This window comes from Triticum urartu, chromosome 6A (assembly GCF_056163025.1).
Source record: "Triticum urartu cultivar PI428250 chromosome 6A, HENAU_Tu73, whole genome shotgun sequence".
NCBI lineage: Eukaryota > Viridiplantae > Streptophyta > Magnoliopsida > Poales > Poaceae > Triticum > Triticum urartu.
Genome location: NC_141878.1, coordinates 32,555,929 through 32,583,060, shown reverse-complemented (window position 1 = coordinate 32,583,060; position 27,132 = coordinate 32,555,929). Strand labels below are relative to the sequence as shown.

The following is a 27,132-nucleotide window of genomic DNA, read 5'->3' as shown; positions in this document are numbered from 1 at the left end:
GCTTCAAAACGACTATTTTTAAAAGCATTTTGAAGTAATGATTTTGCTTTTTTTTCAAAGCAATAGGAATCTTTTCCTCACAAATGGTTACACGTATGTATAAATTCATCAATGCTTGTTGCCAAAACATTTGACTTTTTTTACTATTTTTTCATTTTTGTGTTCATGATGTTGCATTTGAGCTTGGTGCAGGAGGACATTTTCGTGCAAAGTGCCAGATCAGAAACAATGACCACCTTATCTTGTTCAAGATGCACTGCCGCCACACAAAATTAAGTAACAAGTAATTAAGCAGCACCACCCACAATCTCCAATATACAGAATGTATTTTCCATGTAATAATTTTAAGCAATAATCTGCAGGTCAATCAAAAAACACCCCCTTGATGTGGCAATTTTGTTTCATGTCCATCCCGCACATGTCTACTGTTTGAGCATCGACTACGTCGGCAAAAACTCGGCCATGGCAGTGTCGCTCAATCACTGCAGCAGCAATCCAAAAGTTTTGCCACGGCAGCTTACATGCAACACTGTCTTGGCAATGAAAATTTTATGGCAACCCTTTCCCTCCCGAATTATTCATTCCGGAAATTTTATGCACCTTCAACATTTGCATTGCCACCACATCCTCCTTGGCTTGAGCTACCTCCAACCTCTGACATTGTGGTCGACACAAGTTATCCGTACATCCGCCCTGATAGGCACTATATACTACTCTCAAACATTCAACAATTCCACTAACCTAAAGAACCCCTGAATGTGTATCCAAGCTCACAGTCATGACGCTGGATCCTCCCACAAGAATTAGTTCCAGCATCAGCTGCCCCTCCTTCCATGCCAATTCCAGAACCAAGTGCAGCAGCAACACCTCCACCTGTACAAAAGGAAAGGACAGTTTTTTCAAAACAAATAGCCCTTGACTAATCAAAGCTGGTAGACACCGTGACATGCACCGGCACCACCGCTAGCTGAAACATCTGAGATGCTTATCTCTGGTTCACCCACCCTTTTGGACTCTGTCGCCACCCTTTCCAGTGCCACCACTGTATTATAAGTTTATAACCTTGCTCCTTGTCACTTCCTGAGGATGAAGCACATTGCTTGTCAATGGGTTGGTCATATCGGTAACACAGACTCTTTTCACGGGCACTCAATTTTATATTACCTGCACGACGCGCACGAAGGTCATCATCCTCACTTGCCATGCTGTGATTATCACTTGAAGTGTCTTCGGTTTCTGAGGTTTCCGATCGACAAATCGTTTCAACAATGTTCGAGAACCTCACTCTCCTCCGCCTTTTGTTGCCTCTTTCTGACTTCTTATTCCCCTACCGTCTCCAAGACCGCTTTAGTAGAACCCATGTTCCCTGTCTCGGAGGCACCACCAACATACCTCCGTCCTGCGAACCACATTTATTTAAGTATGTATTTCAAGCACATTTCAATTGACAAATTTATACCACAGTTGACTAACCTACAATTTTTGCCTGCCAGCGACGATTACTGTTTCCGGCAGCCACATTTCTCCCAACAACTCCACCTATGATCGACACAATACCTATGTCAGCGACATGATTGGGAGAATTGTGTTCTTGTCTCTACCACAAACTTAATATGAACTGTATGACACAATACTACTTTTCTCAGTATCATACCTGTCGAAGCACCCTCATCAAAGATCTCCCCTAAATCAGGAACCAGTTGTAACCAAATTTTCCAAACTGAAATAACAAATTCTTGTTCTCTTCTCCTCAATAGTTCTCGCCCGAGTCTGTCGAACAGAAGCATCATATACTTCTGCACAAACATATCCATTAGACACCATCACTCCTTTATGCGCTCATCGTTGCACATAAAACACCTTCGAAATACGGCTTTGTCCATTTCTTTCTGATCTCGAGAAGTTGAGTCATGTACGGGCGTCTCCATAGCTTGTATTCATCCAGCAGCATCACCCACCCATTCTCAAACCCATCTACCGTGAGCATGTAGTTCACCACCTCATGGGACTCTGCTTGAATTCACTCTTCTTGGTGTACAGAGGGCCCAACGTTTACTTTGCGTTCTTGAGCATGTGATACTTGCACCGCCAGCATGTGGTGTCTGGCATAATGCTCTTTGATAGCCAGCTCCATAGCCTGAATAGGGTCTGCAAAGCACACCAGGAAAGCAAGAACTTACCAGTAAGTATAGTCATCAGAGGAGCGCCGCCCATCACTCTAAGAAATTCTGAGAAAACATTCAGAACTCTCAGTTGTCTCATCACAAACAAGCACCTCTGCCAGGATGGTACTCTGGAAATGACTATTAACACCAACAATAGGCTGAACAACATTTCGTACAAATTAGTCCAGTACATGGTGTCAAATGTTATCACATCCCTGAAAAATGTGTACTGCAGCCTGCTGTTTCCACTTGCCCACATCAGGTTGTTAATCCCGCCCTCATTGTCAGCCTGAATTTTGTATGTGAAATGCGGATCCTTGGCCCCAATTTCAGCAAACACCTCCATCATCATCGACCTGCTCCGTATTTATCTTCCCACGGAGATTGCGCAAAGACCTTTTGGTGAATGGCACATTCTCCATTGATCCAAAGAAGTTCCCTATGATACCATACAACTTCGCAAGGTTGGCATTGTTTTGCCGCAACTGCTTTATCAGATATATATGCTTGTGCCATGGCCAATGCACCATCTCGCCAAAGTTTGGTGAAAGGGAATGGTTGTGGCTCTCCCAATGCTCTGTGATGTACCACCCAGCGTCTGACATTTGCAACGGCAAGACCTTGTGTTCTTAACACCAACTTTACCCTGCATATGTAATCAATATTTTTAGAATGCAGAAACTACAGAATAACTGCAACTAATAATAATCGCACTGACGCGAGTTGGGCAGGGTGGTCTGCTCGGTGCGGCAGCACCTGCCTATCCTCAGCCTGCAAACGCAGCCAACTCACATATTAAGTGCCTGAATTCAGTAAGCAGTATTTTTCTCAATTAAACTGTCTGGGTTCAGTAAGCATGATTCTGTTTATTGACTGCAAATCCCTCTTTGTTCTAAAGCCATGATTTATCCTCCACTCATCCAAACTTTTCTGACAGCAAGAACAATTCTAGCACTAAGCTAGTTGTTCTAACGCAGCCAACTCACATTTTAAGTGCCTGAATTCAGTAAGTAGTATTCTCTCAGTTCAACTCTCTGGGTTCAGTAAGCATGATTCTACTTATTGACTGCAAATCCCTAGTTGTTTTAATGGCACGATTTATTCACTCATCCCAACTTTTCTGTAAAATCTCTAGATCACTGACAGCAAGAACAATTCCAGCACTAACCTCTTGTTCCACGCAGTCACCACCCGCGGATTCATCTTCCCAACTGACAGCTCCGACGTCGGAGGCGAGCTCTCCCTCCTATCCGCCGCCGCCTCCTTGGCCGCGAAAATCTGAGCGTCTGCGCTGTCCACCGCCCGTTGCTGCTCCGCCACCTCCTACTCCTCCACCATAGCGCCTCCCGACGGCGCTTGCGGCACAGGGACCGGCACCAAGCTCTCGCCTACTTCTGCAAGGAGAGTGGATCTGATCCACCACAGACAAAATCCTTTCAGTCACCATAGCCAGCCGTCTAAGATTTGGGACGAAATCGCCAGACAAGTGAGGATCTACATACCCGTCGATTGGCTGCATCAGGAAATCCATGGTGCCTCGCCGCCACCGCTCCTCTTCTCTACGCTGCAGGCCCGAGCTTCCAAATGAGCACCGCTCTAGGCAGAGAAGATACTGGACCCTGCATTCAATTTCCGCCAGTACCCAACCCGCCGAACGGAAAGCGAACTTCCCGACGGATCAGACGGGCCCGCTGATTCTGATCCACGGCTCACCTTGTCGGCGGTGAACGGGCGTAGGCTTGCCCGTTAAAGAATGCTATTTTAATGCGCCAACATGGCCCACCACCCACCGCTGCGACGTACGTATATCTCCACAGTGCGCATTTTCTAGCAGCCCACCAACGCCCGTATAAACAAATGGCTCGGATCCAGATGAACCAACGAACGAACTGGATATCGGGCTCATTTGAGCTCGTGCCCAGTTACTCCACGTCACTTGCTAGGTCTTGTCTAGCGGTACCTGTGGCATGTAGCCTTTTTGTCACTTGCATGCATGATAAATCGAGGAACTGAGTTATCCTAAATACATGTAGTGCAGCTACACTTTTTGATGGCAGTGAGTGCATCCTGTCCAAGCTGTTGGATCTCGGCGCGCTCGTGCGACTGTGATGCTGATTCTTGGAAAGTAAACGCAGGTATGGTGGGGCGGGTGGGTGTACCTTGTTATTCGATTGCTGGGAATCCTTTTTTATTTTGAAGGAATGCAAGCATGTCACGATGTCGTTCCATTTTATTCCGTTCCAATTATTTTGAAGTTATAACTCATCGCATCCTGGGGTTGAAGAAGCGGTTAAGTGGCACATTGTGCTAAGTGCTCGTACCGTTGTCTAATCTCAGCTTTATCGCCTTATACATATTAGTTAAGCGAGAAAACAAACGACTACATACGAGCTCTATAGTGGACCACCGAAGATCTGTTTTTACCCTTAGGCTTTTCACGACGAGCTCTTCAAAACTAGATCACATGGATATGTTTTGGTGATTTTTTTTTCAAAATCAACTTCAATGCTAGATGAGGCAACTTTAGTGCTAAACATAAGCAACTTTCCTGGATCATGTGTACTAGTGAATTCACTTAGCAAGTATATTGTAGAAAACTTAGAAATGATAGCACACAACTTTCGTCATATATAGGCAACTGAGCATCATAGGTAGGCAACTTTGAAATTACATGGAGGCAATTTTCAACACTAAGGCGTTGTTTGGATATGATGGTTATACCAAACCAGTTTCTGCTAATCATGTTTAGGCATCTAACCACCCAAAACAACGTTTGGTTAGTATAACTAATCCATGGATAGGAAAAACTTGGTTTCCCAAAAACCGGACAAATGAGTATTTGGAAAAACGACTATTAGTCCTTTTCCCATGAACCAGTTTAGCTTATCCTTCGTTTCAACCACAAATGGCTTACATGAGATGCGTCTAGTACGTCCATTATGGCAAGATTAGTCGTTTCAGATGGCGTGGCTACTTCTTCAGTTGTTGCTTTATTTATAAAGCGAGGCGAAAGCCTATTTCAAGAGTCTGTCAATCATGTTTTCAAGGACATCAAAACTTCAAATTATCCCTTTGAAATCGGTGCGGGGTCAAAATACCCTACATTTGCTTGTGTTCATGGTTAACTAAATACAGTATATATGTTTTGCCTTTTGGCGAAAAAAAGTGTTGCTTGTTGGTTTGTTTTTTGCGGGAAATGTATTGCTTGCTCTTATTTAAATTAACTTCTTGGATGCGGCGCAGAGTTGAAATTTCGGATGAAGGGTGTGACTATATTTCAGTCTGTGTGATGTGGGAATTACGTGTTGTATTCCTCTGGTGCAAACGCACGTATATATGATGTACATGAGTGGGCCACGATCTCAACTATACAAGGCAACTAGGAGGTGGGCCCAATACACAGATATGCACAACACATATACTCAACACCCCCCCCAGTCGAAGCGGCACCGCGGCTGACGCAAAGACTGGACCGGAACTCCTCAAATGACGCCATAGGCAAGCACTTGGTCATGATATGTGCAAATTGTTGGAAAGTAGGGACATGTAAACACGAATATGGCCAAGGGCCACCTGTTCCCGAACAAAATGAATATCCAACTCAATATGCTTGGTCCGTCGATGATGCACCGGGTTAGCTGAGAGGTAGACCGCTGAGACGTTGTCAGAGTAGACCACCATGGCACGGTCAGCAGGGAAAGAGAGCTCCTGAAGCAGCTAACGGAGTCAAGAACACTCGGCGACGGCGTTGGCCACCTCACGATACTCAGCTCAGCACTGGAACGAGAGACCGTAGGCTGTCGCTTGGACGACCACGAGATGTGTGGGGGTCCAAGGTAGACACAATAGTCCGAGGTGGAGCGACGAGTGTCAGGGCAGCCCGCCCAGTCTGCATCGGTGTAGGTGGTGAGGGCGGTGTCGGCGGAGGCGTGAAGCGTGAAGCGTGACGCCAAGATCCATAATGTCGCAGACATAGCGGAGAATCCGCTTGACAGCAGCCCAGTGAACGTCCCGAGGAGCATGCATATGGAGATACACCTGCTGCACGGCATACTGGATCCCTGGTCAAGTCAGAGTGAGATACTGAAGAGCACCAACGACATATTAGTTAAGCGAGAAAACAAACGACTACATACGAGCTCTATAGTGGACCACCGAAGATCCGTTTTTACCCTTAGGCTTTTCACGACGAGCTCTTCAAAACTAGATCACATGGATATGTTTTGGTGATTTTTTTTTCAAAATCAACTTCAATGCTAGATGAGGCAACTTTAGTGCTAAACATAAGCAACTTTCCTGAATCATGTGTACTAGTGAATTCACTTAGCAAGTATATTGTAGAAAACTTAGAAATGATAGCACACAACTTTCGTCATATATAGGCAACTGAGCATCATAGGTAGGCAACTTTGGAATTACATGGAGGCAATTTTCAACACTAAGGCGTTGTTTGGATATGATGGTTATGTTGGAAATATGCCCTAGAGGCAATAATAAATAAGTTATTATTATATTTCCTTGTTCATGATAATCGTTTATTATCCATGCTAGAATTGTATTGATAGGAAACTCAGATACATGTGTGGATACATAGACAACACCATGTCCCTAGTAAGCCTCTAGTTGACTAGCTCGTTGATCAATAGATGGTTACGGTTTCCTGACCATGGACATTGGATGTCGTTGATAACGGGATCACATCATTAGGAGAATGATGTGATGGACAAGACCCAATCCTAAGCATAGCACTAGATCGTGTAGTTCGTATGCTAAAGCTTTTCTAATGTCAAGTATCATTTCCTTAGACCATGAGATTGTGCAACTCCCGGATACCGTAGGAGTGCTTTGGGTGTGCCAAACGTCACAACGTAACTTGGTGGCTATAAAGGTACACTACGGGTATCTCCGAAATTGTCTGTTGGGTTGGCACGAATCGAGACTGGGATTTGTCACTCCGTGTGACGGAGAGGTATCTCTGGGCCCACTCGGTAGGACATCATCATAATGTGCACAATGTGATCAAGGAGTTGATCACGGGATGATGTGTTACGGAACGAGTAAAGAGACTTGCCGGTAACGAGATTGAACAAGGTATCAGGATACCGACGATCGAATCTCGGGCAAGTACAATGCCGCTAGACAAAGGGAATTGTATACGGGATTGATTAAGTCCTTGACATCGTGGTTCATCCAATGAGATCATCGTGGAACATGTGGGAGCCAACATGGGTATCCAGATCCCGCTGTTGGTTATTGACCGGAGAACGTCTCGGTCATGTCTGCATGTCTCCCGAACCCGTAGGGTCTACACACTTAAGGTTCGATGATGCTAGGGTTATAAAGGAAGTTTGTATGTGGTTACCGAATGTTGTTTGGAGTCCCGGATGAGATCCCGAACGTCACGAGGAGTTCCGGAATGGTCCGGAGGTAAAGATTTATATATGGGAAGTCCTGTTTTGGTCACCGGAAAAGTTTCGGGGTTTATCGGTAATGTACCGGGACCACCGGAGGGGTCCGGGGGTCCACCGGGGGGGGCATGGGCCCTAGAGGCATACATGGGCCAAGTGTGAGAAGGCACCAGCCCCTAGGTGGGCTAGGGCGCCTCCCACCATGGCCCATGCGCCTAGAAAGGGGAGAGGGGGCAAACCCTAAGGGCAGATGGGCCCTAAGGCCCATGCTCCCTGCGCCTCCCTCTCCTCCCCCTCTTAGCCGCCACCCAAACCCATCTAGGGCTGCCGCCCCCCCTAGGGGTGGGAACCCTAGAGGGGGCGCAGCCCCCTCCCCTTCCCCTATATATATACTTGGCCTAGGGGCTGCCCAATACACGCGATTTGATCTCTCTTGTTGGTGCAGCCCTCCCTCTCTCTCTCCTCATATCCCGTAGTGCTTGGCGAAGCCCTGCAGGATTGCCACACTCCTCCATCACCACCACGCCGTTGTGCTGCTGCTGGATGGAGTCTTCCTCAACCTCTCCCTCTCTCCTTGCTGGATCAAGGCGTGGGAGACATCGTCGTGCTGTACGTGTGTTGAACGCGGAGGTGCCGTCCGTTCGGCACTAGGATCTCCGGTGATTTGGATCACGACGAGTACGACTCCATCAACCCCGTTCTCTTGAATGCTTCCGCTTAGCGATCTACAAGGGTATGTAGATGCACTCTCCTTCCCCTCGTTGCTGGTCTCTCCATAGATAGATCTTGGTGACACGTAGGAAAATTTTGAATTTATGATATGTTCCCCAACAGTGGCATCATGAGCTAGGTCTGTGCGTAGTTTCTATGCACGAGTAGAACACAAAGTAGTTGTGGGCGTTGATTTTGTTCAATATGCTTACCGTTACTAGTCCAATCTTGATTCGGCGGCATCGTGGGATGAAGCGGCCCGGACCGACCTTACACGTACTCTTACGTGAGACTGGTTCCACCGACTGACATGCACTAGTTGCATAAGGTGGCTAGCGGGTGCCTGTCTCTCCCACTTTAGTCGGATCGGATTCGATGAACAGGGTCCTTATGAAGGGTAAATAGCAATTGGCATATCACGTTGTGGTCTTTGCGTAGGTAAGAAACGTTCTTGCTAGAAACCCATAGCAGCCACATAAAACATGCAAACAACAATTAGAGGACGTCTAACTTGTTTTTGCAGGGTATGCTATGTGATGTGATATGGCCAAAGGATGTGATGAATGATATATGTGATGTATGAGATGATCATGTTCTTGTAATAGGAATCACGACTTGCATGTCGATGAGTATGACAACCGGCAGGAGCCATAGGAGTTGTCTTTATTTATTTATGACCTGCGTGTCAACTTAAACGTCATGTAATTACTTTACTTTATTGCTAACCGTTAGCTGTAGAAGTAGAAGTAATAGTTGGCGAGACAACTTCATGAAGACACGATGATGGAGATCATGATGATGGAGATCATGGTGTCATGCCGGTGACGATGATGATCATGGAGCCCCGAAGATGGATATCAAAAGGAGCAATATGATATTGGCCATATCATGTCACTATTTGATTGCATGTGATGTTTATCATGTTGATACATCTTATTTGCTTAGAACAACGGTAGTAAATAAGATGATCCCTCGTTAAAATTTCAAGAAAGTGTTCCCCCTAATTGTGCACCATTGCGACAGTTCGTTGTTTCGAAGCACCACGTGATGATCGGGTGTGATAGATTCTAACGTTCACATACAACGGGTGTAAGACAGATTTACACACGCGAAACACTTAGGTTGACTTGACGAGCCTAGCATGTGTACAGACATGGCCTCAGAACACAGAAGACCGAAAGGTCAAGCATGAGTCGTATGGTAGATACGATCAGCATGAAGATGTTCACCGATGTTGACTAGTCCGTCTCACGTGATGATGGTACACGGCCTAGTTGACTCGGATCATGTAATCACTTAGATGACTAGAGGGATGTCTATCTGAGTGGGAGTTCATAAGATGAACTTGTTTATCCTGAACATAGTCAAAAAGGATTTTGCAAATTATGTCGTAGCTCGCGCTTCAGTTCTACTGTTTAGTTATGTTCCTAGAGAAAATTTAGTTGAAAGTTGATAGTAGCAATTATGCGGACTAGGTCCGTAAACTGAGGATTGTCCTCATTGCTTCATAGAAGGCTTATGTCCTTAATGCACCGCTCAGTGTGCTGAACCTCGAACGTTGTCTGTGGATGTTGCGAACATCTAACATACACATTTTGATAACTACGTGATAGTTCAGTTAAACGGTTTAGAATTGAGGCACCGAAGACGTTTTTGAAACGTCGCGAAACATATGAGATGTTTTGAGGGCTGAAATTGGGATTTCAGGCTCGTGCCCATGTCAAGAGGTATAAGACCTCCGACGATTTTTCTTAGCCTGCAAACTAAGGGAGAAAAGCTCAATTGTTGAGCTTGTGCTCAGACTGTCTGAGTACAACAATCATTTGAATCAAGTGGGAGTTGATCTTCCAGATGAGATAGTGATGTCTCTCCGAAGTCATTACCACCAAGCTGCTAGAGCTTCGTGATGAACTATGATATATCAGGGACATATATGATGATCCTTGAGATATTCGCGATGTTTGACACCACAAAAGTAGAAATCAAGAAGGAGCATCAATTGTTGATGGTTGGTGAAACCACTAGTTTCAAGTAGGGCAAGGGCAAGAAGGGATACTTCATGAAATGGCAATTCAGCTGCTGCTCTAGTGAAGAAACCCAAGGTTGAACCAAACCCGAGACTAAGTGCTTCTGTAATAAGGGGAACAGCCACTGGAGCAGAATTACCCTAGATACTTGGTAGATGAGAGGGCTGGCAAGGTCGATAGAAGTATATTGGATATACATTGTGTTGATGTGTACTTTACTAGTACTCCTAGTAGCACCAGGGTATTAGATACCGGTTCGGTTGCTAAGTGTTAGTAACTCGAAATAAAAGCTACGGAATAGACGGAGACTAGCTGAAAGGTGAGATGACGATATGTGTTGGAAGTATTTCCAAGGTTGATCAAATATCGTACACTCCCTCTACCATCGAGATTGGTATTAAAACCTAAATAATTGTTATTTAGTGTTTGCGTTGAGCATAGACATGATTGGATTATGTCTATCGCGATACGGTTATTCATTTAAGGAGAATAACGGTTACTCTGTTTATTTGAATAATACCTTTAATGGTCTTGCACCTAAAATGAATGGTTTATTGAATCTCGATCGTAGTGATACACATGTTCATGCCAAAAGATAGTAATGATAGTACCACCTACTTGTGGCACTGCCACGTAAGTCATATCGGTATAAAACGCATGAAGAAGCTCCATGTTGATGGATCTTTGGGCTCACTCGTTTTTGAAAAGTTTGAGACATGCGAACCATGTCTATTGGTATATATGCATGAAGAAACTCCATGCAAATGGACCGTTTTGACTCACTTGATTTTGAATCACTTGAGACATGCAAATCATACCACATGGGCAAGATGACTCAAAGCCTCGGTTTCAGTAAAATGGAACTAGAAAGCAAATTGTTGAAAGTAATACATTTTGATGTGTGCAGTCCAATGAGTGCTGAGGCGTGTAGTGGATATCGTTATGTTCTTACTTCACAGATGATTTGAGTAGATGTTGAGTATATTTACTTGATGAATCACGAGTCTGAATTATTGAAAGGTTCAAGTAATTTCAGGGTGAAGTTGAAAGATCGTCGTGACAAGAGGATAAAGTATCTATGATATGATCATAGAGATGAATATCTGAATTACGAGTTTGGCGCAGAATTAAGACATTGTGGAAATTGTTTCACAACTAATACAGCCTGGAACACCATAGTGTGATGGTGTGTCCGAACATCATAACTGCACCCTATTGGATATGATGCATACCATGATGTCTCTTATCGAATTACCACGATAGTTTATGGGTTAGGCATTATAGACAACCACATTCACTTTAAATAGGGCACCACGTAATTCCGATGAGATGACACCATATGAACTATGGTTTAGAGAAACCTAAGCTGTCATTTCTTTAAAAGTTTGGGGCTGCGACGCTTATGTGGAAAAAGTTTCAGGCTGATAAGCTCGAACCCAAAGCGGATAAATGCATCTTCATAGGACACCCAAAACAGTTGGGTATACCTCCTGTCTTAGATTCGAAAGCAATAAGGGATTGTTTCTAGAATCAGGTCCTTTCTCGAGGAAAAGTTTCTCTCGAAAGAATTGAGTGGGAGGATGGTGGAGACTTGATGAGGTTATTGAACCGTCTCTTCAACTAGTGTGTGGCAGGGCACAGGAAGTTGTTCCTGTGGCACCTACATCAATTGAAGTGGAAGCTTATGATAGTGATCATGAAACTTCAGATCAAGTCACTACCAAACCTCGTGGGATGACAAGGATGTGTGCTACTTCAGAGTGGTAAGTGATCCTGTCTTGGAAGTCATGTTGCTAGACAACAATGAACCTACGAGCTATGGAGAAGCGATGGTGGGCCCGGATTCCGATAAATGGCTCGAGGCCATAAAATCCGAGAGAGGATCCATGTATGAAAACAAAGTGTAGACTTTGGCAGAACGGCTCGATGGTCGTAATGCTATTGAGTACAGATGGATTTTAAAAGGAAGACAGACAATGATGGTAAATGTCACCATTAAAAAGCTCGACTTGTCGTTAAGATGTTTTTTGACAAGTTCAAGGAGTTGACTACGATGAGACTCTCTCACTCGTAGCGATGCTAAGAGTCTGTTGGAATTATATTAGCGATTACTGCATTATTTATGAAATCTTGCAGATAGGATGTCAAAACATTGTTTCCTCGACGAAAGGTTGTATGTGATACAACCGGAAGGTTTTGTCAATCCTGAAAGATGCTAATAAGTATGCAAAGCTCCAGCAATCCTTCTAAGGATTGGAGTAAGCATCTCGGAGTTGGAATGTATGCTTTGATGAGATGATCAAAGATTTTGGGTTTATACAAAGTTTATGAGAAACTTGTATTTCCAAAGAAGTGAGTGGGAGCACTATAGAATTTCTGATGAATATATGTTGTTGACATATTGTTGATCAGAAATGACGTAGAATTTCTGGAAAGCATATAGGGTTATTTGGAAAGTGTTTTTCAATGAAAAGCCTGGATTAAGCTACTTGAACATTGAGCATCAAGATCTATAAGGATAGATCAAAAAGCTTAATAGTACTTTCAAATGAGCACATACCTTGACATGATCTTGAAGGTGTTCAAGATGGATCAGTCAAAGAAGGAGTTCTTGCCTGAGTTGTAAGATATGAAGTTAAGACTTAAAGCTCGACCACGGCAGAATAGAGAGAAAGGACGAAGGTCGTCCCCTATGCTTAAGACATAGGCTCTATAGTATGCTATGTTGTGTACCGCACCTGAAGTGTGCCTTGCCATGAGTCAATCAAGGGGTACAAGAGTGATCCAAGAATGGATCACAGAACAGCGGTCGAAGTTATCCTTAGTAACTAGTGGACTAAGGAATTTTCTCGATTATGGAGGTGATAAAGAGTTCAACGTAAAAAGTTACGTCGATGCAAGCTTAACACCTATCCGGATAGCTCTGAGTAGAGATGCCGGATACGTATAATGGAGCAACAATTTAGAATAGCTCCAAGTAGAATAGTTATTTGGAATAGCTCCAAATAGAACGTGGTAGTTACATCTAGGAGATGACATAGAGATTTGTAAAGCACACACGGATCTGAAAGGTTCAGACCAGTTGACTAAAACCTCTCTCACAAGCAACATGATCAAACCCAGAACTCATTGAGTGTTAATCACATAGTGATGTGAACTAGATTATTGACTCTAGTAAACTCTTTGGATGTTGGTCACATGGCGATGTGACCTGTGAGTGTTAATCACATGGCGATGTGAACTAGATTATTGACTCTAGTGCAAGTGGGAGACTGTTGGAAATATGCCCTAGAGGCAATAATAAATAAGTTATTATTATATTTCCTTGTTCATGATAATCGTTTATTATCCATGCTAGAATTGTATTGATAGGAAACTCAGATACATGTGTGGATACATAGACAACACCATGTCCCTAGTAAGCCTCTAGTTGACTAGCTCGTTGATCAATAGATGGTTACGGTTTCCTGACCATGGACATTGGATGTCGTTGATAACGGGATCACATCATTAGGAGAATGATGTGATGGACAAGACCCAATCCTAAGCATAGCACTAGATCGTGTAGTTCGTATGCTAAAGCTTTTCTAATGTCAAGTATCATTTCCTTAGACCATGAGATTGTGCAACTCCCGAATACCGTAGGAGTGCTTTGGCTGTGCCAAATGTCACAACGTAACTGGGTGGCTATAAAGGTACACTACGGGTATCTCCGAAAGTGTATGTTGGGTTGGCACGAATCGAGACTGGGATTTGTCACTCCGTGTGACGGAGAGGTATCTATGGGCCCACTCGGTAGGACATCATCATAATGTGCACAATGTGATCAAGGAGTTGATCACGGGATGATGTGTTATGGAACGAGTAAAGAGACTTGCCGGTAACGAGATTGAACAAGGTATCAGGATACCGACGATCGAATCTCGGGCAAGTACAATGCCGCTAGACAAAGGGAATTGTATACGGGATTGATTAAGTCCTTGACATCGTGGTTCATCCGATGAGATCATCGTGGAACATGTGGGAGCCAACATGGGTCTCCAGATCCCGCTGTTGGTTATTGACCGGAGAACGTCTCGGTCATGTCTGCATGTCTCCCGAACCCGTAGGGTCTACACACTTAAGGTTCGATGACGCTAGGGTTATAAAGGAAGTTTGTATGTGGTTACCGAATGTTGTTTGGAGTCCCGGATGAGATCCTGGACGTCAAGAGGAGTTCCGAAATGGTCCGGAGGTAAAGATTTATATATGGGAAGTCCTGTTTTGGTCACCGGAAAAGTTTCGGGGTTTATCGGTAATGTACCGGGACCACCGGAGGGGTCCGGGGGTCCACCGGGGGGGCCATGGGCCCCAGAGGCATACATGGGCCAAGTGTGAGAAGGCACCAGCCCCTAGGTGGGCTAGGGCGCCTCCCACCATGGCCCATGCGCCTAGAAAGGGGAGAGGGGGCAAACCCTAAGGGCAGATGGGCCCTAAGGCCCATGCTCCCTGCGCCTCCCTCTCCTCCCCCTCTTGGCCGCCACCCAAAACCATCTAGGGCTGCCGCCCCCCTAGGGGTGGGAACCCTAGAGGGGGCGCAGCCCCCTCCCCTTCCCCTATATATATACTTGGCCTAGGGGCTGCCCAATACACGCGATTTGATCTCTCTCGTTGGTGCAGCCCTCCCTCTCTCTCTCCTCATATCCCATAGTGCTTGGCGAAGCCCTGTAGGATTGCCACACTCCTCCATCACCACCACGCTGTTGTGCTGCTGCTGGATGGAGTCTTCCTCAACCTCTCCCTCTCTCCTTGCTGGATCAAGGCGTGGGAGACATCGCCGGGCTGTACGTGTGTTGAACGCGGAGGTGCCGTCCGTTCGGCACTAGGATCTCCGGTGATTTGGATCACGACGAGTACGACTCCATCAACCCCGTTCTCTTGAACGCTTTCGCTTAGCGATCTACAAGGGTATGTAGATGCACTCTCCCTCCCCTCGTTGCTGGTCTCTCCATAGATAGATCTTGGTGACACGTAGGAAAATTTTGAATTTATGCTACGTTCCCCAACAGGTTATACCAAACCAGTTTCTGCTAATCATGTTTAGGCATCTAACCACCCAAAACCACGTTTGGTTAGTATAGCTAATCCATGGATAGGAAAAACTTGGTTTCCCAAAAACCGGACAAACGAGTATTTGGAAAAACGACTATTAGTCCTTTCCCCATGAACCAGTTTAGCTTATCCTTCGTTTCGACCGCAAATGGCTTACATGAGATGCGTCTAGTACGTCCATTATGGCAAGATTAGTCGTTTCAGATGGCGTGGCTACTTCTTCAGTTGTTGCTTTATTTATAAAGCGAGGCAAAAGCCTATTTCAAGAGTCTGTCAATCATGTTTTCAAGGACATCAAAACTTCAAATTATCCCTTTGAAATCGGTGCGGGGTCAAAATACCCTACATTTTCTTGTGTTCATGGTTAACTAAATACAGTATATATGTTTTGCCTTTTGGCGAAAGAAAGTGTTGCTTGTTGGTTTGTTTTTTGCGGGAAATGTATTGCTTGCTCTTATTTAAATTAACTTCTTGGATGCGGCGCAGAGTTGAAATTTCGGATAAAGGGTGTGACTATATTTCAGTCTGTGTGATGTGGGAATTACGTGTTGTATTCCTCAGGTGCAAACGCACGTATATATGATGTACATGAGTGGGCCACGATCTCAACTATACAAGGCAACTAGGAGGTGGGCCCAATACACAGATATGCACAACACATATACTCAACACCCCCCCCCCCAGTCGAAGCGGCACCGCGGCTGACGCAAAGACTGGACCGGAACTCCTCAAATGACGCCATAGGCAAGCACTTGGTCATGATATCTGCAAATTGTTGGGAAGTAGGGACGTGTAAACACGAATATGGCCAAGGGCCACCTGTTCCCGAACAAAATGAATATCCAACTCAATATGCTTGGTCCGTCGATGATGCACCGGGTTAGCTGAGAGGTAGACCGCTGAGACGTTGTCAGAGTAGACCACCATGGCACGGTCAGCAGGGAAAGAGAGCTCCTGAAGCAGCTAACGGAGTCAAGAACACTCGGCGACGGCGTTGGCCACCTCACGATACTCAGCTCAGCACTGGAACGAGAGACCGTAGGCTGTCGCTTGGACGACCACGAGATGTGTGGGGGTCCAAGGTAGACACAATAGTCCGAGGTGGAGCGACGAGTGTCAGGGCAGCCCGCCCAGTCTGCATCGGAGTAGGTGGTGAGGGCGGTGTCGGCGGAGGCGTGAAGCATGACGCCAAGATCCATAGTGTCGCAGACATAGCGGAGAATCCGCTTTACAGCAGCCCAGTGAACGTCCCGAGGAGCATGCATATGGAGACACACCTGCTGCACGGCATACTGGATCTCTGGTCAAGTCAGAGTGAGATACTGAAGAGCACCAACAATAGACCGATAGAAAGCAACATCCGAAGCAGGAGAACCATCCGTGGAAGAAAGCTTGGCCTTCGTATCAACAGGCGTAGTGACGGGCTTGCAGTTAAGCATGCCAGCGTGCTCCTGGAGCTCATGAGCGTACTTCCGCTGATGAAGAAAGAAGCCATCCGGATGGCACACCACCTCAACACCGAGGAAGTAGTGCAAAGGACCCAAGTCCTTGATGGTGAACTCAGCGCGAAGACAAGCCATGAGCTGAATGAGAAGACCAGTCGTACATGCCGTCAGAATGATATCGTCGACATAGAGCAGCAAGTAGGCCGTGTCAGAGCCCTGATGATAGACGAAGAGCGATGCGTCCGAGCGGGTGGAGCGAAACCCAAGCTGGTGTAGAAACGCCGCGATGCGCTGGTACCAAGCGCGCGGAGCCTGCTTGAGTCCGTACAATGACCATGAAAGCAGGCACACGTGGTCGGGAAGTGCCGGATCAACAAACCCGGTGGGCTGCCGGCAGAAGAGACCTGCTCCTCGAGGTGCCCATGAAGGAAGGCGTGGGAGACGTCCATCTGGTGCACCGGCCAAGTACGGGAGACCGCAAGATGGAGAACCATGCGTATCATGCTGGGCTTGACGACCGGAGCGAAGGTGTCGGTGAAGTCGATGCCAGCACGCTATCGAAAGCCATGAACGACCCAGCGTGCTTTATAGCGATCAAGGGTACCATAAGGACGGAGCTTGTGTTTGAAGACCCACTTCCCGGTAATCATGTTGGCGTGCCGGGGACGGGGAACAAGCTGCCATGTCCGGTTGCGCAACAGGGCATCAAACTCCTCTTGCGTCACAACCATCCAGAGCGGGTCACGAAGAGCGGCTCGAACGGAGGAAGGCAACGGCGACGACTCAGAGGTGGACGCCGCATGGACGTAGTCACCCGAAGCGTAGCGCGAGCTCGGGCGAAAAACGCCCGTACGGGCGCGGGTGACCGGACCGGCCACAAGCGCCGGTGAAGAGGATGCCGAGGGGCCGCGGGCACCATTACCGGGGGCGGGCCAAGAGAGGCGTGCAAGCTCCCTGGGAGAGGCGTCGAGGAGCCCGTGTCACTGGTGGCGGGAGGAACAGCCGGGGGTACCTACTAAAATGGAAACACATGCTCATCAAAGTAAACGTGCCGGGAAGTGAACACACGGTGGGAGACGGGATCGTAGCACCGATATCCCTTGGAGTTAGAGAGGCAGCCGATGAAGATGCAAGCGACAGAACGAGGTGCGAGTTTGTGAGGAGCGGAGTCGGCAGTGCGAGGGTAGCAAAGGCACCCGAAAATACGCAAGCCATCATATGATGGGGGCGTACTGACAAGAAGATGGTGAGGTGCATAGTCCCATCATGGGCGGCAGGGGCGAAGGTTAAGGAGAAGTGAAGCAGTAGCTGCGTCTGGCCAGAAACGAGGCGACACATTAGCATGGAACATGAGTGTGCGAACACAGTCGTTCAGAGTGCGAAGTACGTGTTCGGCTCGCCCGTTACGCTGTGAAGTATACGAGCATGTGAGACGAAAAACTGTGCCGTGGGGCGGCAGAAAAGTGCGGAAAGCAAGGTTGTTGAACTCTTTTCCATTGTTAATCTGAAGAGCAAGGATAGGACGCCCAAACTGTATGCTGACATAGGAGTAAAAAGCCATCGAAGTGGAGAGTGCATCCGACTTTCGTCCTAAAATAAACGTCCACACGTAGTGAGAATAATCATCAAGGATAACCAGATATATAAATAGCCCGGATTACTAGGAACCGGAGAGGTCCACACATCGTTATGAATCAACTGAAAAGGAAATGAAGCTATGGTGGTGGAGTTATTAAACGGGAGGCTAACATGTTTGCCGACACGACATGCATGACAGGTGTGATCCTCTATCTTATTACAACTGAAACTGAAACTCCTAAGAATATGACGAAGTGTGACGGGGTTGGGATGACCCAAACGAGCATGCCAGAGATCGACGCCAGCGGAGAGAGCAACCGGTGCGATGGTGGAGGTGGACAGCGGGTGCACCAGATAGAGCTCGTCGAGGCTGTCACATCGGTGAAGTACCATCCTGGTTCGAGTGTCCTTCACGAGGCGGCACAGGAGCCCGTGGAACCTGGAACTGTTGTTGCTGACGGGGCGGGTCGGTGCCCTGCGGCTGCTGCTGCTGACCGCCGCGGCGGCTCCCACGGCGCCGGCCCCCACGGCGCCGTTCGGCGGGAGGGGTGGGCGGGCCATAGGGCAGCGAAAAGCAGCCCCGGCTGCTGGGGCGCCGGGTACGGTGGCAGCGCCAAGAAGGACGCCGGGTGGCGCGGCAGCGGGGGCGTGGCCGGGGCAGCGGGAGGCGCTGAGGGCCCGCCGCGGGTGGTGCCGACGGCGAGAGCGGTGTGGATGACCCGCGCCTTCACCTGCTTCATCCGCCGCTCCTTCAAGCGGAGGTACGCAACGAACTTGGCGAAGGGTCGGGTTGGGGATGAGGCTGAGGTTCGCGGCGGCGTTGCCGAAGTCCTCGTTGAGCCCGGCGGTGAGCGTGCTGAGGAGGAGGTCATCATCGATCTTCGTGCCAATATCACGGAGCTTGTCGGCGAAAGTCTTCAGGCGGTGACAATAATTGTCGACGGAGGTCTTGTTTTGGTGACACCCAAAAAACTCTTCCTGCAAAAAAACGTGCCGCTGGAGCTGGTTGTCGGTGAAGAGCCCGTTCAGCTTGGTCCACACAGCGCAGGCATCATCATCGTCCTGCACGACCGTCTGGAAGAGGTCCGGCGAGATGGTGAGGAAGAACCAGCGGATGATCGTGGTGTCGATGGTGGACCAGTCATGAAACTCGGGGGAGGGGGGGGGTTGGAGTCGACGGTGCCGTCCACGCGGTCGATGAGATGATACTCCCGGAACACGAGGGAGAAATACGTCTTCCACGTGTAGTAGGAGGAGTCCGCCTGGGAAAGACGAACCGGCCCCGCTGAAGATGTTCAGGTTGCGGATGTCGCTCATGTCGGGAGGGTTGGTGTCGGCGAATGGGTTGGAGTTGGTGGACGCAGAAGACGTGACAGACGACATGGCGAGGATGAGGTGGCTCGGCGGCAGCAGCGGCTTCGGGCGATGCGGCGGGTTCGGCAGCGAGGCAGGCAGGAGTGATGCGGCTAGCGATCGGATGCGAGGGCGGCATCCGGCGATACTAGCGATCGGGTGCGGCGGCTGGCGATGCTAGCGATTGGGTGCGGCGTGCAGCGGCTGGCGGGGCTAGTGATCGGGTGCGAGTGCAGTGGCTGGCGGGGCTAGCGATCAGGTATGGCGGCTGGCGAGGCTAGCGGGCGATCGGGGAAAGTGCGGGCGGGCGACTAGGGGCGGGCGATCGGGGAAAGTGCACGCGCGCAGGGATAGGAGGAGCGGCGGCTGGCGCGGGTGGCGCGTGAGCGGCAGCGGCGACAGCGGAAGGCTAGGATTAAAACCCGGAAACTGATACCATGTGTGACGTGAAAATTACGTGTTGTATTTTTCATGTACAAACGTATGTATATATGATGTACAGAAGTAGGCCACTAAATCTTGGTTAACTGATAGAACATGTAAGAAAATAAATAAAGAAAAAATGTACATAGATCTTCATATAAAACTTCATCGACTGAAATTTGGCAATGCCGATGAGTTAATCATCATCCATTCAAAGGGCTTCCATGAGACACCGGTGGGCAGCGTCCAGTACGTCCATTATGGCAAAATCAGTTGTTTTAGGTGCCGTGGCTAATTCTTTAGTTGTTGCTTTATTTATAAAATGGATCGAAAACCTATTTTAAGATACCAGTTTGTCAATTATGTTTTCAAAGGCATCAAAACTTCAAATGATCCCTTTGAAATCGGTGCGGGATCGATATACCCTGCATTTGCTTGTGTTTTTATGGTTAACTAAATGCAGTATATATGTTTTGCCTTTTGGCCAAAAAATTGTTGCTTGTTGGTTTGTTTTTTGTGGGAAATGTATTGCTTGTTTTTATTTAAATTAACTTCCTGGATGCGGTGCAGAGTTGAAATTCTGAATTAAGGGTGTGGCTAGATCTTAGCTGGCCGAGATTTAACTAAATCTTGATAAACTTATAGAACATATATAAAAAAATCAAAGAAAACTTTACACAGATCTTCATGAAAAGGGAATATAGCTTCGACTGAGATTTAGCAATCCCGCTGAGTTAATCATCATCCATTCAATCTGTATACACGAATCAACTCTTGTCAAAATTTACACGAGATGTTACTGTCACAGCTAGCTACTGTAGTATGGATTCAGTTATCTACACAAGCTTCAGTTATCTACCGTGCCGGAGCGAATCTCCGGGGCGGCGCCGGCGGCGGCGATGGCGTCGAGCCGCTCGACGAGCTGCTGCGCCGTGGGCCTCGCCTTGGGGTCCTCGCTGACGCAGGCGCACGCCAGCTCCAGCACCCTCGCCGCCTCCTCCCGGTGCCGCTGCCGCCCCGACACGGCGGCGTCCACGGCCTCGTGGCCCCGCCCCTCCCGCCGCAGCCGCACCGCCCACGCCGTCACGTCCCGCGCGCCGAGCCGCGCCGCCATGTCCACGGGCCGCCGCCCCGTCACCAGCTCCACCAGCACCACCCCCATGCTGTACACGTCGCCCCGGTACGTGGCCGCCGGCGAGTGCCCGTACTCCGGCGGGATGTACCCCAGCGTGCCCACCAGGTCCGTGGTCACGTGCGTGTCGTCGCTCCCGCGCGCCAGCCGCGCCAGCCCGAAGTCCCCCAGCCGCGCCTCCATCGCCGCGTCCAGCAGGATGTTGCTCGACTTCACGTCCCGGTGCATCACCCGCGCGCCGCCCCCGCCGCCGTGCAGGTGCGCCAGCCCGCGCGCCGCGCCCCGCGCGATCCCCAGCCGCGCCGGCCATGGCAGGGCGTCCTTGCCGGCGTCCGCGCGCTCGTGGAGCCAGTGGTCCAGGCTGCCGTTCTCCATGTACGGGTAGATGAGGAGGCGCACGTCCTTGCCGAGGCGGCAGTAGCCGCGCAGGGCGACGAGGTTGCGGTGGCGCACGCGGGAGAGCGCCTCCACCTCCGCACGGAACTCGCGCTCCATCTGGTGGAAGTCGCCGGAGAGGCGCTTCACGGCGACGTCAAGCCCGTCCGCCAGCGTCGCGCGGTACACCATGCCGAACCCGCCGCACCCCACGATGCGGGTCTCGTCGAAGTCCCCCGTCGCCTTCACCACCTCGTCAAGCGTGATCACCGCCGTCGTCTGCTCCTCTTCTTCGTCGCCGGGGAAGAGGAGCACCAGCGTCGACGACCTCGCCGCGGACGAGTCGGTGCTTTCCTCGTCGTCACCGGCGGCCACCCTGCAGGCGTTGTCCTCCTGCCGCCGCCTCGACCACGTCCGCCACGTCACGGCGAGGCCCACGGCGACCAGCAGCGTTGTGCCGACGCATATCGCCGCCACGACGCAGGCGCTGGCGGCGCTCCTTCGGCCGTCATTGCTCCCTGTCGTGCTGCCGTCCGTGGCCGGATCAACCCCCTTCCTGTCGCACTTCCGTCCCACGTGGAAACCGCACAGGAGCGGGTTCCCCGCGAAGTCCGCGCTGGAGAAGGTGAAGAACTGGCCGCCAATGGGGATCTCGCCGGAGAGGTTGTTGTACGCGACGGCGAAGTGGGAGAGGAAGCTGAGCCGCGTCAGCGACGCCGGGATGGCGCCGGAGAGCGCGTTGTGCGACACGTCGAGGGACTCGAGGCTCGTCATCCCCGACAGCTCCGGTGGGATGGACCCCGAGAAGCCGTTCCAGCTCAGGTCGACGATGTGCAATCTGGCCAGAGCCCCCAGAGCCGCCGGCACGCCACCGGTGAGGTTGTTCCGCCCCAGCACGAGCGACGCCGGGAAGCTGCTCACCTGGTTATACTGCCGTCCTTTCGCCGACACGTTCCGGCGCATAAAGAACGGGAAGTCCTGCACCTTCTCGTCGTCGCCGTCGCCGCCGCCATTGCCGCCGCCGGCCAGCAGCGCCGGCATCCGCGTCAGGCTGACCGGGATCTCCCCCTGCAGCGAGTTGTTCGATATGTCGAGGTAGAAGAGGCGGTCGAGCTCGCCGAGCAGCGGCGGGATCGGGCCGGCGAGCCGGTTCCACGAGATGTCGAGCACCTTGAGCTTCCGCAGCCCAGCGAGCCACGCCGGGATCGCGCCGGTGAGCTCGCAGTTGGCAATGACGAGCACCTCCATCTTGGCGAACCCATCGATGCCGTCCTCTGGCATCGCCTCGCCGCCGCGGAAGTTCTTGGTGAGCACGAGGCTCGTCAGGTTGGGCAAGCGCTGTAGTATCCTCAACGCCGACGTGACGTTGGAGAAGCCGTTGCCGGTGAGGGACAGGAAGGAGAGCGACGGGAACGCGGCGAACGACGGCGGTATCTCGCCGGTGAGGAGGTTTCGGCCGAGGTTGAGCGCCGTCATGCCGGCGCACGCGGGGAGGCTCGCCGGGATGATGCCCGTGAACTTGTTGACGCCCAGGTCGAGGTAGACGAGGCTATTGACGGCGCGGAAGTCGAGGCCAATGGCGCCGGTGAGCGTGTTGTTGCGGAGGTTGAGGACGCGAAGGTTCACGCACAGCGAGAGCGTGGCGGGAAGGCCACCGGTGAGCAGGTTGCTCGGCGCGGAGAGCTCCTGGAGCGTGCCGGCGAGCGCGTCGAACGCCTCGGGCAGCGCACCGGAGAATGCGTTGAAGGAGAGGTCGAGGTGGACGAGGCCGGTGAGGTTGCGGAGCCCCGGCGGGATCTCGCCGGAGAGGGAGTTGGTGTGGAGGGAGAGGTACCGCAGCGACGTGGCGGCGAAGAGGTCATCGGGGAGGGCGCCGGTGATGCCGTTGCCGTCGAGCGAGAGGTCGAGGAGCGACCGGCATTGGCCGAACCCGACAGGGAAGTCGCCGGAGAGCCTGTTCATGGACAGCCGCAGCACCCGCAGCCCCGGCGGCGACGCGCAGACCGCGGCGGCGTCCAGGGGCCCCTCGAAGCCGTTGCCAGACGCGTCGTACGCCGTGAGGTTCACGGCGCCGGCGAGCACCGGGTGGCTGCCGTTGAACGCGTTGTAGGACACGTTGAACACCCGCGCCGCCGGGAGCTCGAGCCCGAGCCCGATCGCGCCGGCGAGCGCGTTGGAGCTGACGTCGAGCACCTCGAGGCGGCGGAGCCGGAGGAGCCCGGGCGGGAGCGCGCCCCGCAGCGCGTTGCCGGACAGGTTGAGCACGCGGAGCGCCGTGAGCCCGGCGAGCGACGCGGCCACCTCCCCCCGCAGCGTCCGGTTCGGCAGCACCACCCCGACGACGACGCCCGCGCGGCCGCAGACCACGCCGGGCCACGCGCAGCAGCCGTTGTCATCGTCAGGCACGGCCGGCCACCCATCCACAGTGGCATCAAGACCGGCCGAGAACCCTCTGAGCGCGGCAAGGTCACCGGCCCCGCACCGCGGCGAGGACTGCGCCGCGCCGCTCCGGCACCGCGACAGCAGCACAACCACCGGCAGCAGCAGCGCCGCCACCGCCGCCAGTCTACCTCGTCCCGCCATTCCCAGCTAACGATCGCTCATTCAAGAACCCACATCGGTGGATCGATCGAAGCAAACCTCCTTGTCGTCGAAGGATGGAGATTGCTGATCAGCTGTAGCTAACTATCCAAGCTTGTCTGTCAGACTCAGCGGCGGGGTTTGACTCTTGGCTAACTAACCAACCTTGCTTCCTCTTCCTCCTCCTCTTCTTCTTCGTCGTCGTCTTCCCCTGATTAAATGGAATTCCTGGATGTAGGTGGATTCATGTGTATATATATGTATATATACACCTACACTAACTACTAGCCAGCCAGTATGTTTAGACTTTAGACTAGATCGGGGGCATTGTTTTGTGCTGCGTCATTTTCATGGTTCCTTTCTGATCACAGTGGATGAGGAGCTTGATTGCTTACTTTAATGGCGGTCAGGTCAGGTAGGGGAGGTGGGCAGGCGGGACAGGAGCGAGGTCAACGGCTCGTGGATGGCTGACACGTGGCGCCCCCAGCTCCAATCGTGAGATCACGCACGCAAATGAACACAGAGGATTTACCTAAGTGATCAGTGCTAATCACAGCACTGTCACAAGTCAGAATGAGCTTTGAACACAGGTGAATATTTCATGAGAACTACGCAATCTAAGTCGCAGGTCTATCTATTTATCTATCTGTCTATATATATATATAGGAGGAAAAATTATTTACAAGTGGCAGTAGAAAATGTCGTGTCGGCGACGAGAATTCAGGTCTACGCCTTGGCCATTCATGCATGCTTCCTGAGCAAGTGTGTGTATTTTATCTTTGTTTTTCTTCAGAGAACAGCCGGCGGCGGCAGTGACTTGCTCGGATTACTTAGGGATTAATTAACATCGGCAGCTTCCTCTTTCTGTGCATCTACCTGCACAAAAGTCAGATCAGCCGTAATGTTTCTTCAACCCAAGTTCTCTACTCTACTCCAACCGTGAGTGATTACTACTCTGCTGAGTGATCAGTACTAATCACAGCGCTGTCACTATTCAGAATGAGCTTTGAACCAGCTGAATTTCCTGTGAGAATTATGGAGAAAAATGTATTTGCATCAAAAATTCAGAAAACAGTGAAATGCGGGTCTACGGCTTGGTGGAAAATGCACAAAAGTAAAAGTTCAGAAAACAGCAAGGGCGGCAGGAAATTTCTACCGGCAACAAAGATTCAGGTCTACGCCTTGGTCACGCCTTCCTAAGCAAGTGTACTTTTTTATTTTATTGTTCTTCAGAAAACAGCCGGCCGGCGCCGGTGACTTGCTCAGATCACTCAAGAGTTAACTAACATCAGAAGCTTCCTGTTTCTGTGCATGCACCTATCTGCAAGAAAGTCAGATCAGATGTAATGTTTCTTAACACAAGTTTCCTAACTCCGCGATCTATGCCTTGCCTTCAGATATAATTAAGCCAAGCACTACTCTACATCAGATGAAAATTAGTCTAGGCCTGTAGGATACTGCATGGCTGAGACCTCTGGATCATACAGGTTTAATGGATCCAACGAGGTAATTACCAGGTTACTAGCTGCGCTCTGCCCTGGACTTGGACACCACTGTGAAAATATGAGATGAACTGAACTGGGTAGGTAAGGTGAACCTCACAAAAGATTAATTAAGGATGATGCATGTAGATGTGGACATAGATCGGTGCAGATTAGCACATCAGCCACTTGCAGTCTGTTGCAAGAAAACTGTTTTTTTTTTTGGCTAGTCTACTTTCTGAAGGGAAAAACAATTGACAAGTTGAACAATGATATGAGGAATGGCCAGAAGTCCAAACCTCAAGGATTGACCTGTCACTTTCAGATATTCAGGTATGGAAGGTCTCTTGATGAAGCAACCAAGTAGATTTCATAATTCATATCAACCAAAATGTTATACAGAGGAGTTGGTGCTAAATAAATTAACTGGGATAGGGCTAGCTGCGGTATTTCTTTTGAATTTTGAAATTGTTTTTTCCCATGTTTAGTTACTTGTGATGCATGACTGACCTAAAATAACTTGTTCTCATGATTAAGACAGAAATGGTCAACCCGGAAAAACTGCCGAAAATAATTAAATAGAACGTATATCTTGAAAATGGCCTGCATATGATGCATACGGGAAACTTCTGACATATGTACTATATAAGCACAAGAAAAATTTAAATTACATGATCAAATTTTCTTCACCCAAACAAAAATCCAGGAGCTACCAGTCCCTTCAGCTACACTCCAAGTGCCATCTTTACCAGCCACAAAATCTATGATCAGATAGCTAATCAGATGTACTGATACTAATTATTTTTTCTCGGATCAGAGGACCGAAAGGCATGCTTCATGGCCAGTCTGAAAGAAAGTGGCATACTTTGCAGCTGACCAACTGATCAGAGCAAGGTGGCCATATCACTTATTACCATTTGGCCATAAGATAGCTGCATCTACTAATTTCTAATTAACTAATCAACCTTTGCCTCTCCCTGGTCCAAGGTTTCATATATCAAGTATATGTCAACTTTATTTTCCACTAGACAAATTCCAGCCACCTTTCTGATATTCTGATAACCATTCATGCACCCGCAAAGTTAGCGTCGGAATGGCAGGGCGCATGGAGGATATGCTAAACAAAACCGCATGATTATTATGGGTCAGCCATAGCACTATTGCCAAGTAGACCTGATGTTCATGGAAATGTTATCTTCTGAATTTCCTGATATCTTTGTGCTTCTTCCTTGAGGGATGGATGATCGATGATGGTGCTCTCTTTTGCTTAATTGGCTTTGCTTAATCCTATGAGGAGCACTGGATTGAAGCAACGGCTCAGAACATGTCAACTGTCTGTGCAGGCATAAAGCATGTTGTTGGG

The 27,132-nt window shown here is 49.6% G+C and overlaps 1 protein-coding gene and 1 long non-coding RNA gene across 3 annotated transcripts; both read right to left on the bottom strand.

Moving 5' to 3' along the window:
- Positions 1-309: 309 nt before the first annotated feature.
- Positions 310-3,899, bottom strand: LOC125515761 (uncharacterized). Of its 2 annotated transcripts, XR_007287115.2 has the most exons (8): positions 3,668-3,899; positions 3,334-3,576; positions 2,884-2,936; positions 1,655-2,811; positions 1,474-1,539; positions 1,165-1,399; positions 1,005-1,080; positions 310-873 (listed from the first exon to the last, which is right to left on the bottom strand). It is a non-coding gene; the product is annotated as an uncharacterized LOC125515761 (long non-coding RNA). The 2 variants fall into 2 exon arrangements; XR_007287114.2 differs by lacking the exon at positions 2,884-2,936 and having other exon boundaries at positions 3,668-3,896.
- A 17,032-nt stretch (positions 3,900-20,931) lies between these two features.
- On the bottom strand, positions 20,932-24,620 carry LOC125516211 (phytosulfokine receptor 1). The gene has a single exon (XM_048681697.2). The coding sequence runs from the start codon at positions 24,289-24,291 to the stop codon at positions 21,049-21,051; it is 3,243 nt and encodes a 1,080-aa protein (XP_048537654.2). The 5' UTR covers positions 24,292-24,620; the 3' UTR covers positions 20,932-21,048.
- Positions 24,621-27,132: the final 2,512 nt, after the last annotated feature.

Excerpts from the sequence above, each read along its gene's own strand:
- LOC125516211 (XM_048681697.2), bottom strand. The coding sequence starts at position 24,291 with ATGGCGGGACGAGGTAGACTGGCGGCGGTGGCGGCGCTGCTGCTGCCG.